Here is a 17528-nt window from a genome sequence, read left to right as displayed (position 1 = left end):
TTCTGTAAGTCCACACACACACACACAACAAAAAAATACCTTGCAATGACATGAATGTAACGTGACGGTTTAAAGGACCATGAATGCCGAAGAAGATTAAGTGGAGTGTTCCTTTCAAGGTACAAGTGGCCCAGAGTTGCAGTATGTACTTTGCCAATGGCTAGCAGTCTCCTTCGGTATGTCTGCAAAACGTTTTATGGCAGCAAGCAATTGTTCAGCTGCGAATGATTACAGAAAGCGTAGCACTTACTAGATCGTTAAAGCAACCAATTGCAGCAGTCCGTTGTCGTCCTATTGGCTAAGATCAAAAATGCAGTATTGCAAAATGGACCTTGTGGGCCAAAGTGATTTTTTTCTTTTTACCCGACACGCGGCCACATCAAATGAGGATTCACCTACTTTGGTGGTCAAATAAAAGAACATAAAGTCGTGCATGCGCATTAGTTATTCATCTGTTATCTCCAAGTATCCAATCAAACGAAGGCACTATGGGACAACAAAATCGTGTCCCCCCCCAAAGTAGCCCTTAACATATCTCACGTCCACCCCCTCCCCCCACCCCGCCCCTTGTCACAATGTTCTGAGGGCCGGTGAAGAGGGTTTTGAAAACTCTGAGTTATGGGGTAGAGGGAGAGGGTGGGACAACACTTAATATTGATTCATTTGCAACAGCACTGTTTAACCAGAATGCAAATATGCATTGTGGTGTACGATGATGTAACATGGTTAGTTTTCTTCATGAATCTGACTTCAAATGACCTTTGAACTCCACCAAAATCGATAGGCTTCATTTAATCAATGTTATACTCATTCATACCAAGTGTGAGATCTACCCAAGCTTCCATTATTGAGATATCATGTATGTATGTATATGAGATCTTCCCGCAAGCAGGAACTCGCGAAGTTTACATGTTTACAAGGTTTACAATGTTTACAAGTTTACAAGGTTTCCACAATTTGACCCCTGGTGACCCCAAAATGACCCTTGACCTCCACCAAAAACAATAGGCATCTTGTACTCAATGTGGTACTTCTACACACCGAAATAGGAAATTATTCCTTTGGAAAGTTCTTTTGGGAGTGGGTTCAGGGATGAAATTTCAAAGATAATACAGAGCAAACACACCTAAAAAAAAGGACAAATAAACAAAATGATTTTAAAATGTTTCTTGTATTATACAACAGTAGTTATCCAAAACAGCTTTTGAAAAAGTGAAAGTGTTCTACCTGACAAAATACCCAATATGGTGCGAGACATCCAATCACTGCTAACTCACTCTCTCTAACGTACCTTTCGTACAGGCAAATCATTACACAAAGTTTAAGTCGAATTACAAGGTTGAGAGAAACGATAAGATTGCTTTTCAGTAACAAAAATACTAAATTATGCTCTTTTATTTTGTCATCAAAAGTAAATGTCAAATCACTTGAATCAGATGGTCTATTGTGGTCTGTATAAAATAATGGTCTCAACTTTTTTGGAAAACATCTTCTTGCAGCAAATCTTTTTTGTCAAAAGACAAAAGTCTGAACACAATGAAGTAAAAGAAACAATTGATTTTATTGTGGATAGATGAGCAAACCAAAAAAACCCACAATGGACTGCATTGTAGATATATCAGCAAACCAAACCACCATTCTGGCTCAGATAATAAACCTGCATGAATACCATCTGGATCATTCTCTTCGAAACTCGTTGGTTTTTTTCAACTTTCTTAAAGAAACCTTAAACAACCACAAATTTAATTTGCAATAAAAGATTACCATTGGTTTACCAGCAACCAATGAGAGTGCCTCTGATGCATATTCACAAGCTACAATGAGCAATTACCTAAAGTGTCTACTAACATGAATCCAACACACTGCATTGACTAAACTTTTGTCAAGAATTTGGGACAAAATATCTGGCCAGGTATCAGAGGGATTTATTTTTTATTTTTGGCAAGGCAAACCGTTTGCTAGCACTCATCTTTATGTTCCAAGAAAAGGCTATAGGTTGGGTCATCTCAAATTCAAGATTTCAGCTAATGAGGAATTTTCTGTGAGTTTTCAACGGTGAAGCCTATTATAGAGAGTGGTATTGTAAGTTTAGACTTTCACCGCCTGTAGCATACAAAGGAACATGATCAAAGGAGGGTAGCGGGGGGGGGGGGGGGGGAGGAGGAGGGAGGAACTGGATGAAGTTGGAACGGGTCATTTTTGTAACAACGAAAATGACAGCTTTTTGACCCAAAAGCACTATCATTTATAAACAGATCAAAGTGAATGAGTGGGTAGAGGGAGTGGAAGGTGTAGCGGGGTACTTGCATGCTCCATTGCACCTTTTGATTACTATAACATATTCAAATTGTAGCAACTGACAACCTTAAACTTTATTCCTCATCTCTAAGATCATAGCATCAAGGTACAACGTATTTCAACCTTGTGTCGTTGGCGTTGTTGATGTAAACAATGGTTCTCTCATTAGCTAGGCCCCTCGCATCAAAGGGATAGAGGATATTATGTAAATATCTTGTGTTCTTATAAAAAAATGTTAACTCACTTAGTAACTCACTTAACATTATGCAATTACGACTTTCAATAAAAACGTGTACAAAGAGATGTAACGTACACAACACAGACTCCATCGATAATTAAAGTTTTCGGTGATTCCCTCCTTGTTGGCTAATTTAAAGTACATGCCTTTAACAACATATGCAAAAATTTGAAAAATAAGAAATACTTTTAGTCAGCTAGTACCCATTTTAACCCTACTGGTACACTCTACATTTTGTTTTTTTTTCTGTAATTTTTTTTTTGGCTTCTATCTGCAATAATATTTACAAATGAAGTAATGTTACAAAAGGAATAAGAATGGTGATGAAAATCAGTTGAAAAAAAAAAAAAAAGTGAAAAAATGTTTACGTCAAAGATCAATCTCGTTTTTCCTCGAAAGAAAACGAGACGGGTTATCTGTCACCTTGCAAATTTAAGATCGTGAAGGAGGAGCAGAAGAAACGGCAGAGGACCGAACAAACTCCTCATCGAAGGACTTCAGCTGCTGGCAAATATTTGATGACAACGCATTTTGCTCACCTCTAACGAACGTAGGTTGCTAGCGACGTCTAGGTAACAGACTACGATTCGTCGATGGACTGATCACACGCCAGAGAATCTTAAGTACATTTGCCTTCGCAAACGAGCACACAGCTCACCCAAAACAATTCCAGGAGACGTTAAAATTTTTCAAAAAATGAGTTTACAGTTGTTATGTACCTTTAGAGTAGGATAATAGTACTAAACCCCTCCTTGTAGCTACTGGCATTGTTAGGGTTGCCTTCTTCCATGATTAGCAAGATCTTTACAGTTACTGTTTTAAAGAAATCTTTTTATAAATGATTTATGTAATAAACGATTAAACTTCTATTTTCAAAAGTGAACAAAAGAACAAAAGAAGAAATGTATATATATGTATATATATGTATACATATATATATATATATGTATTTATATTTGTATAAACATATATATGTATATATATATATATTTAAATATATATACGTATATATGTATGTATTTAAATATATATATGTATATATATACATAAGTATATATATATATATATAAATATATATGTATGCATACGGTAGGAAGAAAGAAAAGGCAAATGATGAGGGTCTCCTTAGTACCTTTGTTGAACCAACAATCAACATTTTGTTTACTTAAATGTCTCCCTATATGGCAATCATGATTTTAATGTGCCTGCATGTGTTTTAACACTGTAATCATGATTCTAATGTGCCTGCATGTTTTAAAACATTGCAATCATGATTTAATGTGCCTACATGTGTTTTAACACTGTAATCATGATTCTAATGTGCCTGCATGTTTTAAAACATTGCAATCATGATTTAATGTGCCTACATGTGTTTTAACACTGTAATCATGATTCTAATGTGCCTGCATGTTTTAAAACATTGCAATCATGATTTTATGTGCCTACATGTGTTTTAACACTGGAATCATGATTATAATGTGCCTGCATGTGTTATGACTGGAATCATGATTTTAATGTGCCTGCATGTTTTAAAACATTGCAATCATGATTTTATGTGCCTACATGTGTTTTAACACTGGAATCATGATTATAATGTGCCTGCATGTGTTATGACTGGAATCATGATTTTAATGTGCCTGCATGTTTTAAAACATTGCAATCATGATTTTATGTGCCTACATGTGTTTTAAGACTGGAATCATGATTATGATGTGCCTGCATACATGTGTTATGACTGGAATCATGATTTTAATGTGCCTGCATGTTTTTTAAAACATTGCAATCATGATTTTAATGTGCCTGCATGTTTTAAAACATTGCAATCATGATTTTATGTGCCTACATGTGTTTTAACACTGGAATCATAATTATGATGTGCCTGCATACATGTGTTTTAAGACTGGAATCATGATTTTAATGTGCCTGCATGTATTAAAACACTACAATCATGACTTTATGTGCCTATATGTGTTTTAATACTGCAATCATGATATTGATGTTGTTTGCATGTGTTTTAGTACTTAGTTTGCAAACTGTCGATCATTTATACCACGCATAACTCACGTTTATGATTAATCTGATTCAAATTAACCATTTTGAGAATCTACGTCAGCTTGTTGAACGTAGCCCTCGCAAGACCGATGGACTTGACAATTTGTCTTTTTTTTCCCTATTACAAAAACTATTTGAAGGTAAACAGTGGTAATGTTGTGTCAAATTCTTGCTGGTACCTATAATATCTGATGAAGATAAGACTGATAACTCATGAAGGTTACAACTCTGCAGGTTTCTATGGTAACAACAGTGAGTACTTAGAAGACATCCCATCGTTAGTGCTGGGGATTCTGGTACTGAAATAGAAACTACAGAAATAAAAAGTACAAATAACTACTTCTTTTTAGCTATTTACAAATAAGCTCAAACTTTTCAACTCCTTCCCACAAGTCAGGATAAACCTCATTTTTTTGCATTTTGTGTCTCATAGGAAAAGACGAGGAAAAAAATATATATATATCAAAACTCGTAAGAAAAAAAAAAAAACTGTTGTCAGTAAAATGTAAACAAAGTTCTTATTATGATATGGGTAACCACAGCAATATTTATGGGTGTTCAATGGGGGGTGAGACTTAGACCAAGACAGGATTGGATAGATACTGAACTCTACAATTGCTTGTGGGTGCGAACCCAATGTACACCACTCGACGCCCATCCAGAAATTCTGTCTGGGTGAAGGGAACAAAGTGACAGTCCATAACCAGAGGTGTGACTTGGACTCGATCAGGCAGAGTATTACTCGGTAAATGGCCAAACACAGAAGATGGGAACCATCTGGATTGATAAATCCTAGAATAGAGAATATCTCGGAACAGCTCCAAGACTGTTACACATGTGTATTGTAGGGAAGGTTCATGGTATTTACATGGCGTCCCTTTGAAACTGTCGATTTTGTTTTTGTCTTGTTTGTAAGTAGACATCAACGGATCGTTTTGTAAATAAGTGCCCATCTTACAACGACGTACAATGAAACATAGAATTGCACCGTCCGGTTGGATGTCGGGTACCGTTACTACTATAATGAGCTGATCGTGAACACACAGAAAAAAATAAAAAATAATCATTAATCATAATAAAGAGAGACAAACAGGGGTTGATGTGGTAGAAAGTGAACACGAGACAACCATCATGTGCTCATCCCTAACTGTGTGTTCAGTAAACAAAGTTCTCTGTCTGGAAGTGCTTGGGCATACATGGTGCTGCAACGTCGGGGACAAAGTCCTCGAAATGCTCCACCGACCGTCTGAGGCGTATTCCGCATTCCTCTGCCATGGGGTACTGTCCAGGCACATTGTGATCTTGGGGTGGTGGAGGGGGTGCAGGCTTCAGAGTGGGAGGGATCCTGAGCGATCCCCCCATACCGTCACTGAAGGTCAGCATGAAAAGGGCTTCGGGGTCGCAGACAAACTTGTAGACGTACCGTTCGCCGGCTACCTTCTGCATAATTCCTTTCTCATAGTAGTAGCGCAAGGATCGGGACAACTTGTCGTAGTTCATGGCCGGTCTGTTCTTCTGAATGCCCCAACGTCTTGCCACCTATAAAGATAATAGTTCAGATAATTCTCACCGCAGCCACAGTATTAGAAAAAACAACAACATATTTAATGGCTTCAACAAGATCAGTATATTACAGAAGTGACCCAAAGAAAAAAAAAAAAAACAGGTTGCTTTATGACTGCAAATGGACTTTTGGTTTCTTGGTACACTTAGCTGATTCCGATCTGAGGTCAAAAGGAGGTGTAAAGGTCAGTGACATCACGATAAGAGGCTCCTAGATTTTGATGTTGGCCGAGGGCAAGGATCTCTTTTAGACCTGAAGATCTCACTTTGTTCTAGACTAAATGCACCCTTGTGTAAATAACAACCCTTGAGATCTAGGGCTAAGTGAAAGCAAGCCTACAATTAAACATTGGTTTTTTATTATATATATTTATTTATTAAACATCCCGGTCTCATACTTCTCTTTAGCTCCAACTAGATATGGATCAAGTGGTGTCAACACATCTAGGTCAACATTTTATTTTTAGACACAGGATAAATCTCACAAAGTAGAAATTTTTGGGGGATCAAGTATTGCATCCTTTGCACAACTATTGCATCACTCTGGCAAAGTCATTTCATATTCACACGTAACTGGATACCAATCAGTCGAAGAGATCTGGACACATGGTCCTAATTACATGGTTAACTTAAGCAGACACACACACAGGGGGTAGGAAACTTCCAAAAAGTGGGGGGGGGGCACAACATCAGAGGGGCACTATCTCATTCCACAACCACCACTCGTTATGCTATAAACGGATACACACCGGCCATATCACTTAAATATATATGATGTGTTAGTATGCTATCAATACTATTATGATGCACATGAATAAATTAATATAAAATATTAAAATTAACAAAGGCTTAAGATATCCAAAAGACAGTTCTTCATCAAAGGGGCACACTTTATTTGCCAGTAGGGCACATTTGCTATTTTGGAAAAAAAGTGGGGGAGAACGTGCCCCCCCCGGCTCCTATCCCCTGCACACACACACAACCATCACCTTTAATTTACATGACAGAGATCATTGTGAAGACCCCCCACACACAGCTAAGAACACTCCCTATTTTAAAAGTCTTGTCTGGGAGCGGTCATTTTGTAAATCTGTGATGTCATAGTGTATCTAGGATCTGACACCTATTACTGTCTCTTTGCTCTTCTTTCACATTTTCAAGGTAGCAAGTTAACACTGTGTTAACTATGTTAACACTGTGTTAACACTGTGTTAACTGTGTTAACACTGAAACCAATTTCACCATTAGGTCATGTCAGGTCATGAAATTCAATATTTTCGATTCAGCATTTGCAAAACCCATCTACATTACTGAAAATAGACTTTGTAATAAGTAGAGGAAAAAGAAGGAAAAAAAATTCCAAGCACATCTGGCTTGATGATGTTCTATTTCGACTTGATCAAGTCTTAAGCCCTGTTTCTTCTTAGCTGTTTGGGGAAGTTCTTCATGACAATTATCTCTACCTCACTCAGACCAATAATAATGGAAGGGGTTGTGGCTCCTTTCAATTAGCTAGTTGGTAACCATGTCACTCAATACAGATAACTTTGTGTCTAACAAATTCAATATTGATTTAAAAACCAGAACGCAAAAAATTCATGGAGGTTTCGATGACTTCATTACAATAGACTTCTGCTTTTTCATAAATATAATGTAGATGTCCTGATTTCTACCTGAAACATCATGTTTAAAAGGTTTTCAAAGTTGGACTTCTGGTGATCCAGATGACCTTTGACCTCCACCAAAAACAATTGAGTTCTTCTATTCAAAGTAATGCATCTGCATGTCAAGTATGACATGCTTCCCTAAGTTGAGATGTCGTGTTTACAAGATTTTCAATATTTGACGTCTGGTGACCTCAGATGACCTTTGACCTCCACTAAAAGGAGGAGAATTTTATTACTCAATATAACACATCCACATGACAAGTATGAGAAGTATTCAAGCTTCCTATCTTGAGATAAAGTGTTTACAAGATTTTCGATATTTGACCTCTGGTGTGCTCAGATGACTTTTGACCTCCACTGATCTACAGACCAGGGACCACCAACAGGGAAAATTAGACATGTAAAAAGAGTTTCTGAACCATATAAAATTGAACCAAAAATGTAATGTTCTCACCTCCTCTGGCTCGATCAGTTTGAACTCCAAGCCTCTTCCGGTCCAGGTAATGAAGGATGCGTTCGATGGATCTTCCAGAAGGGTGACCAGAAACTGCCAGAGTTGTAACGACCCACGGCGCTGGAAAAGGGGGCCATTCCTGATGAGTTCCGGTCTCCACTCACCGGCTGCAGAAAGGGATACAAATAATCACTTGTAACTAAAAACCAACACTTTTAATGACAATTTCATCCAACCTACACATTTACTGAAAAGAAGATAGAAAGGAAACTAAAGAACAGAATTAGTAACAGAATTGTTAGAAAATTTAACACATTACCCTTTTTCCACCAATATCACCATTTCTAAATTCACTTATATTTTTTTATAAAAAATGAGTTGTACTCTCAAAAAAACCCACCAACGAAAGTGTTGTATGGAGACCTAACAAGAATGTGATGGTATTTATGTAATACCTTTTACTCTCCCCCTCCTCCAAATACAGAGAGTTTAATGTTTATCTACATGGATAGTAGTAAACACGCAATAGAACGCTAGTATATTTTTTATGAATATACGTCATATTCACCATATTGAGTTATACCAGTAGAATTTCCAATAGTTCAATCCATCGACCGTTATAACTACCACCCACCCGTCCTACATCTAGTTGTGTGTGTGTGTGTTAAACTACAAGTTATGTTTGCTGTTTCTGGTTTACATGCACTGTGTCAAAGCGTTGGACACAGAGGGGGCTCTTCAAGCATACTACAAGCCGGGCTGGCGGCTTAGGAGAAAACTTTTGCACTCTGCACTGAAGGTCTTGTTAGATATTGACCTACATCTGGTTTGTGTGTGTTAAACTACAAGTTATGTTTGCTTTTTCTGGTTTACATGCACTGTGTCAAAGCGTAGGACACAGAGGGGGCTCTTAAAGCATACTACAAGCCGGGCTGGCGGCTTAGGAGAGAACGTTTGCACTCTGCACTGAAGGTCTTGTTAAATATTGACCTACATCTGGTTTGTGTGTGTTAAACTACAAGTTATGTTTGCTGTTTTTGGTTAACATGCACTGTGTCAAAGCGTTGGACACAGAGGGGGCTCTTAAAACATACTACAAGCCGGGCTGGCGGCTTAGGAGAGAACTTTTGCACTCTGCACTGAACGTCTCTTGTTAGATATTGATGCAGCTCCTGCAGCCTATCTGCTGATGTGGTATCTTATGCTATGATAAGAACATACCAGCTATTGTAAGAAACATTGTAATTACTGAAGTTAGCAAACGTAACTTTTAGCCAGGTAAACAGAAAAAAGTGACGATAAAGGGAAGGACCATCTGTCTAATACATAAACCCTCTCAGGAAACTTTGGTCTGCTCGTATCCTTTGAATGGTCCATTCCACAAGACCATCAATTTGACGTCATTTGACTGTGTTTTAATTACGAACATGATATGACATACCAGAGTTAATAGATGAATTTTTGGCAAAAGAGGTAATGACAGACAACAGGTAAGATGTTTGCTGGAGGGGTGGGTGGGGTGGGGGTGGGGGAGGAGGACATTGAGATGGCTTTATCTGAACATAAGTCTTACTGAGCTGCTAAAACATACTTCTATGCATCAAACTATAAAGGGCATTTATATCATATAGATTGCAAAGTTTCAATTATTATTATAACAATTGAATTAACACAAATAAGAAGATTCCACATCAGACAGAAGAACCAAAAACATGTTGCAAAGAGATGTGACGGAAGGGATCCCAAAAGTAACAGAAGTATCAACAGCAGTTTTTACACCAAGGTAAACTGACAGATGAAATATATTTACATCGTTTTAAAGCCAACGTTGGCTGCATTCATTCTTTTCTCCTTTATTTCTTTGTTCTTTTTTGGCCAAAATTGATATCAGAAAAACCCTCCTTAAAGTTATGAGTCCTAAAAATTGACCGGTCCAGTTAATGGTTTCCACTGTGATGGGCTTCACAGTGGAGCATCATTCGAAAAAAAGTTCTCAAAATGATATAACTAAAGCTGCTACGTAGCTGTTTAATTTAACCTGCTGAATGTCCCCCCCCCCCCTCGCCATGTCTCATTTCAATACGAAAGAGGCAGAGGGTACAATAACATGACTTCTCGATGGAATGTAATTGTTATGTAAATTGGATGTAATTGTTATCTAAATAGTGATTTGGTGTCTTGAAAACAGACCTGTACACCTTAAACCAAAGGTCAAAGCTAGAAGAAGGGACACAAGCTGTCCAGCACAACCTTATGAAAAAGTAGGACAAATATCAAAATAAAGATGCAGAAAAAGTAGGACAAATATCAAAATAAAGATGCAGAAAATTTAGGACAAAAAAACAGGAAAAGGTAGGGGAAACAGTAGAGAGAAAAAACAGGTAGGACTAAAACAGGCATGTAGGGAGAATGTTCACAGTATCCATACTTGATAAACAATATGTGTGAAATTTCTACGTGGTCCTCACTTGGTACACTAGAGATGCCACACAAAAAATAATATCCCACAAAAATTGTTGATTTTCATAATCACACATGTGATAATCACACTATTACAGAAATAACCTACATTCATTTTGAGAATACATGAAACTAAAACACAACCAAAAATTAGGATTTTTTTTTTGGAGGGGGGGATAGTAACAGACAAACACAAAGAGCTGATATAGTGATATTAAAGCCAAAGCGAAGGAATTCAAGGGTTCTGAGTCCCACACTACAAATGATATGACAATTTTCTTATACTGCTGATAAGATGCTAAAAGTATTACTAACATAACTGCAATTTCTCGACTAAAGTCAGGTTTTTAACCTATTTTGATGACGACAAGAAAAAAACAAAAAGAAAAATATCTGTCACCTAGAGTACAATTTTTTCATGCTTGATGTTTCTCTACATGGTTTCATTTCAAATTGAATGAAATCCAGATAAGGCATAATTTACTAATGGCTGAATAGCTCATCTTGTAGAGCACTGGAATCTGTGTTCCAAAGGTCGTTGTTTCAACTTCCATTTTAGTTAATAATTTCTTGGATCTTTCAAAACAAAGGCTCATTTGTTATATTCCTGTGGGTATCTTGTATGCCTGATAAAATCACTCTTTACATTCACAGGACTTCCTTCCTAATCCACTTTTCTTCCATTTCACCTCTTTTACTAATTACCCCCTCCCCCCCCCCTCCATTGTTACACCCTTCCAATTCACTTCTATTACTAATTACCCCACCCCCCAATTGTTACCCCTTCCATTTCACCTCTATAACTAATTACACCCCCCCCCATTGTTACACCCTTCCATTTCACCTCTTTTAACTAATCACCCCCATTGCTACACCCCTTATAGTTAATCTCCACAGCTCTTTAATCCTCTCATCTCTCTTTCCTTTCATCTTACTTCTCTTTTGTTGTGTCTTGTTTTTGCTCTTTTCATTGCTCATTTGTTTGATTTAAAAGTCTGTCCACTTGGTCTTTTAATGTGTTCTTAGTTTGTTTTCATTTCAGTTAGCCTATGAAGGAGATCCTGCTAGGATTGAAACAGTATCACTACATCAAGCCCTCTAAGGTTTACATATCTACCTATGCATAAGCAGTTCACTAACAGTTTTTTTGTTTTCACTCTTTGAAAACAAATTTTTGGATACTAGACCAATAATAGCTGGGTAAGATACAACAAAGATACCATTGAAATCCCCAAAAGTGTCTCGTCCTAGGTCCCTCAAATTCTTTACCGGTCACCCTCTCCCTGGAAGGCGAGACAGTTGTTCCATTAATACCAATATTAGCTACAATCCCTATTTATGTCAGTCTTCAGGGAACTCCATGCACTATTTTGACACACTTTTAAGAACTCCCCCACACTATTTAAGTCACCTACCAGTAACTTTCTGGCCAAAAAAAAAAAATTCCATTTATTTAAAAACACTAGCTCCATCATTATTTCAACACTTAAAGCAGGATGATACCGTTGGAATTATTATAATACTGGTTATATTAAACTGTTAAAGATCAGCAACAAAATTAGCAATAAGGCAAAAAAAAAGAGAGGGAAAAAACCAAAATGAGTCATTCAATGAGATTAAACTCATTGAAGACTCTTACTAAATTTGAACGGAATCTGAACCAGCTCTTCAGTGTAATAACAGAATATAATTATTCCAACAGTATGCTTCCTGTTGTAAGTGTGGAAATCATGAGAACACTTAAATGTTTTTTGAACATTTTTTTCCTTTCAGACAGAAAAGTTACTGGTAGTTTTCTGACTTTCAACATCAAATTTGTAAATGCTGGAACTTCTCATCAAATTGTGAGGAATAGATTATCAAATATCAATGAAAACATACCTAGACGTGTATTTGACTGAGTAGGACATCTACAGAGCATCTCCTCATCCTCCTCTGCCAACTCCCCCCCCCCCCCCCGCCCCAAAATTTCAGACTCTCTTCCAGTTTTATAGCACATGCAAGAAGGTATATACAGTGGCAATATTACAACTTGTTCTTCAAAACTATACTTCAAACGACATGACGTAAATGATGGCACTATTTTCATGCAAGCCACTTTCACTCAAAGGTTCTCTTAGACCCCTACCCAGGATGGACAGCAGCCATCTTTTGTGTCCCCCCCCCTCCCTCCCCAAATAGTTGATCTCTGGCATCGAGCCTGTGCATTGTCAATGGTAACATCTAATGCGACAAACAACACTTTGCGTACTTCAATTTCGGGACAATCGCTCGCAAAATGCTGCAATTCAATTTATGTTTTACTCTATTGCGATAAAATGCAGCAAGCATAATTTAAAATATACAAGGCAGTAGCAGTAGAGAGAGGGGGGGGACAGGAAAAAAGCAGGACTAAAAAACAAAACAACAGACAGCCACGCAAAGGTAGACAGCAAGAAATTGTGCATGAGTACTAGGTAACTAATTTGGCCGAGATATACCATACCTTCGTTTTTCAGGGCCAAGAATCGTTTTGGAAGGGTTGCTCTACACCCAGATTGGTTGGGGACATCTATCAGGGGGATAAAATACATTGTGTATAATGAAGGACACACACTCATTGGAATTAAAAAAAAAATAAAAAAAACAGATAATAAAGTTAGCTTGTTACTACAAGACCACAAGAGTAGATTTTGAAACCTCATAGTACAAATGCAATGATGCACACTGAAGCTCATCCACATCTGACCTCTTATAAATCTAAACCTGCAAAAGGACAGAAATTTTAGGCCTGCAATGGACTGAAACTATTGATTTCAGGAATAAAAATTCTTTTTTATACCAAATTAATTCTTCCATACCTTCTCTTGCTTTCTTTCTTTCTTTCTTCTCTTCCTTTCTTTCTTATATTTAAATTCTTTGTTTTAATATCCAATTTTCTGTTTTGATGTATTAATATCATAGAATACCAACTGTACGATTATATCGGTTGCAACAGATTGTTCGCTAATGTTAGTAACAATTCAAACCAAGTAAGGACTGAAACTAGAAACCAAAACAATTCATTCCAAATGACAATAACGACAATTGTAAGAAGTTGTCAAAACTACTCATTAACATCTTTATTACCTTTACTTTCCCCCATTACACTAAACTGCTGCAATCTCAAAAGACTTTTAGAACAATCCTTGTTCTCAATGGTGAATGACTGAAATTTTCACATCTGGGCTTTTCCATTCCTGTTTGTTAAAGAGCTCAGTTTAATGTTCATTAGTGCTTGGTTTGATTAGACTATCGTACTTGCTGACCTGTAGTTTGTGTGTTCAGTTTACTAATTCTAGAATCTCATTTCGCCTTGGCATCAACAATCGCTGGGCTTATATCTTGTACGTTCTTTTAATCGTGTACATGGATCTAGAAATGTTAACTGTGGGTGTATTCACAGGTGACACTGACATAATTTATATTCTGTGGATTGCAACAGAAGATTAATATTGTCTCTACTGACAACAACATTAATGTCGGTAAAAGATTCAAGTTTCCAAAATGTTATGGGCAATGCATTTTCACAAACTGGTTTCAATTTTGCAGTATTTAATAAATGAACTGACCAGATTTGCATCTGTTTCTTGATGTCGAAGATGCTGGGTAAATTGAGCCCCCCAATATATCAAATACCTACCAACCTGGATTGTGTAATTCTTTGTATATTAGGTGAACACTTCTTTGTGTTATTTGGTGACCGCCAATGTGATGTCCTATGCGGTAAATTGTAGACTCACCTACTAGCACCTGTAGGAGTTTGATCTCCATTTGTGGCATATTAGCAAACCAAGGGTCGTCATTCTGTTCAATATTGATGCTGATTATAGGGTTTTATACTTCTGCACTACGACCATAGTCGATCCAAGAGATTACAAGGTTAGTCCACACAGCTAGGTCTATATTTACATATAGGTCTATTTGATCAATCCTGGTGACTACAGGGATCCCTCACATACAATGCTAGCATCCATCCAGCTAGGCTATCATGAACCATACCAGTGATTAGAGGTACTTCCCAAACTGAAGTAACCACTTCTCCTGGTCATTAAGATTTGCCTGCATCAAGTTTACAATCTTTCCTTGTGACTATAGAGTCTGGCCTGGCTAAGGCCCGGAGACTTGGGCGTGGGGGGGGGGGGCAGTGCAGACCCATGTGTACAAAACTTCACAGGTTACAGGACACAGATATTGCATACTTCATTAAACTATTGGTGTCCCCCCCCCCTGAGCAGCTCAGAATTATTAGCTACAGACCTATATAACATTCACAAACTTCACATATTATCAGTCCCCATAGTGTCTACATGGTTACCAACTCAAGAAGTCTATTATCAGTCCAAGTGATATTCAGAGTTACACAATATTATGGGTTATGATCAGTCTTAACTCTAAGGATAATTGATCAGCTGTAATGAATACTAGATTTAACCAACATTGAGGCTATGCTCGACACTAATGTTTGCAATGTTATACCAGTTTTAAAGTTGCTATCACACCTTCTCATAAAAATGGTTCATCAAAATGGAGGATATAATCAGCTCTAATGATTACAGGGTCTGCCCAAAGTTGAGTCTATAATAACCTCTCTAATGATAACAGAATTTGCTGAGGCAACAGACAACCCACATTATTACAGGGTCCACCATTTTAAACACCATCAGCTCAAAATTTGGTGGTTGAAATTTTTAAATTTAATTTGTAATACTTTGAATAAGTTTTTCAGTGTGTTAGAAAGTTTTTAAAAAATAGGATACAGTGTCCTCTCACAAGTAAATACTGCATTTAAGAATGAGGTGGTTTCTGAGCAACAAACTGGTTTTTTGTTGTTTTCCTTTCCTAATTCTGAAATCAGCTTGACAGTAACATGACTTTCTGATAAGAGATCATAAGTGTAGTACACAAATAAATCTCAAGAACTTTGAACCCCTACCCCTCTTGATCATTAGACCATAAGGCCCCTTGTAAATGATAGTACAGTTGGAGATAACAATAACAGCTCCACTCCCCTTGAGACTCTAACAAATCTACCACCAAATTTAACAAAACTAAAAAAAAAAAATTGACAAAACAGATATACCCTGTCTTAATTTCCATCTTTAATTCACATTTTAAGCTATAAAGATCACATTTTGAAGCAATACCAACATGATATAATTCAGTCTAGAAGTATTTTTGATTATAAGTTATCAAAGTTTGTGTCACGACTGGGATCCAAGGCAGAGGGAGACTCGATGGTTGTTGCTGTTACAAATATTTAGGAAGTTTTTTTTATCTCAACGGAAGTAATTAGAGGTATTCATCAAACAAACAGAGATAAACTTTGTTTGTGTAATGGCTAGAAAAAATTTGCTTTGCTAAAGCTCAATCCTCGTCTCTGTTAGACTGAGCAAATACCAGTCAACTTCAAACCGCTAAAGCTTTAACACTACGAGCCGATGATGAAGATGTTTGATATTGCGAAAAAAGTCTTAGCTGGCAGGGTGGGGGGGAGGGGGAATTCTTTCCTTTTTCTCTCAAGCAGAGATTGAAACTGCTGTAACAGTGAAAAGCAGGACAGAGGTGTGATTAATTGAAGCAACTGCAGTTATTCAAAATTGTATGTAAAGCTTTAACAGTAATCTGACATGTTTTGTCACCTCAATGAAAGCTTGGTTAAGTTCCACCTGAATGTTACCGTGTCTTCTGTGGTCAGAAGATATATCATAACAAGCAGCAGAGGATCTCGTTAAACGAGGCCCGATAGTATTTACAAGTTATAACCTTCCAAAACCAATCACTCTCAAAAGATTCTCAAATATATCCGTTTGTGCGTGCGTGCCTAAGACAATCCTTACCATCTTGGTAGTCGACGGCCTCACGTTTAATATTGATCGGCAAGCAGTCTTCAAAGGACGGCATTCTGCCTGGTTTGAAGCATGTCAAGAATGGTTCCGAGCTCTGTCGATGAAACATCCTGGGTCCTGCATCTGATGGTAGGTTGGTGAAACAAGGCTCTGATGTTTGTCTTTGTATTCTCGGGGACAAGCTGAAATTCCGAGATAGTGATAACGTTATAAACGAACGTCCTTTACTGTCGTATATATATAAAAAAAAAGCTTTTACAGAATGATCAAAAGAGCAAGTTTCACAAATCCAGGAAAAAGCCATAGATATATCTATATTGCTGTTTTGTTCCATTTCATCATCATAAATATATTCAATAGTGTAAGTGTTACAAGTAAGCATATAAGCTGCTGTTGTAAGATCTTACAGCAAAATTCTATGCTTGATTATTAATGTCAACTAACCTAAAGGTTTGTTTACAGCATTATTTTACTTTGTAAATAATAGTTTCAACTAAAAGCACGATTCCACCATTCAACCCCATCCCCCCACCCATTATTGTCCCCCTAAGCAATCTGTTTTAAATCATTCCAACAGGGAGTAAGTTTTTTTTTGTGACAGAGATCAAAATCATCGTGGAAACAATGTTGCATTCAGTACAGATAAAAATATGGATCCCTAATGCATTCAACTTCAGGACAAAAGATTCAACATGCACTTTGATGGGTTTATACCCAATGTTTGTCACTTTTTTAAGATCAACGATTTGGATACATCAAGGGAAGGAGAGTATTCTATCATTCCCATGATGAGAAAACAATTGAATTATTGGGTCTCGTTCCCTGCGATCCCTGTTGGTGGATAAAAACCACAGAACCATGGCTGGTTCTGAGTGTTTGTTTGTTGCAATTATGATCAACATTTGATAGACCCTCATGGTAGTGCAATA

At 37.3% G+C, this 17528-nt stretch overlaps 1 protein-coding gene across 5 annotated transcripts in view; it reads right to left on the bottom strand.

Annotated features, from left to right (window-relative positions):
- Window positions 1-1152: 1152 nt before the first annotated feature.
- Window positions 1153-17528, bottom strand: part of LOC139966270 (ETS translocation variant 1-like) — a 52006-nt gene continuing 35630 nt past the window's right edge. For 2 of the 5 annotated variants that reach the window (XM_071969124.1, XM_071969122.1), the window contains exons 8-11: window positions 16591-16781; window positions 13218-13283; window positions 8273-8439; window positions 1153-6127 (exon numbers count right to left, since the gene is read on the bottom strand). In XM_071969124.1, the coding sequence (XP_071825225.1) occupies window positions 5744-6127; window positions 8273-8439; window positions 13218-13283; window positions 16591-16781 (808 nt within the window). In that variant the 3' untranslated portion in view covers window positions 1153-5743. The remainder of the gene's footprint in view (window positions 6128-8272; window positions 8440-13217; window positions 13284-16590; window positions 16782-17528) is intronic. The other 3 variants (XR_011792525.1, XR_011792526.1, XM_071969123.1) reach the window with 3 other exon arrangements.

Source organism: Apostichopus japonicus, chromosome 4 (genome assembly GCF_037975245.1).
Source record: "Apostichopus japonicus isolate 1M-3 chromosome 4, ASM3797524v1, whole genome shotgun sequence".
NCBI lineage: Eukaryota > Metazoa > Echinodermata > Holothuroidea > Aspidochirotida > Stichopodidae > Apostichopus > Apostichopus japonicus.
This window is presented reverse-complemented; position numbering and strand designations above follow the sequence as displayed.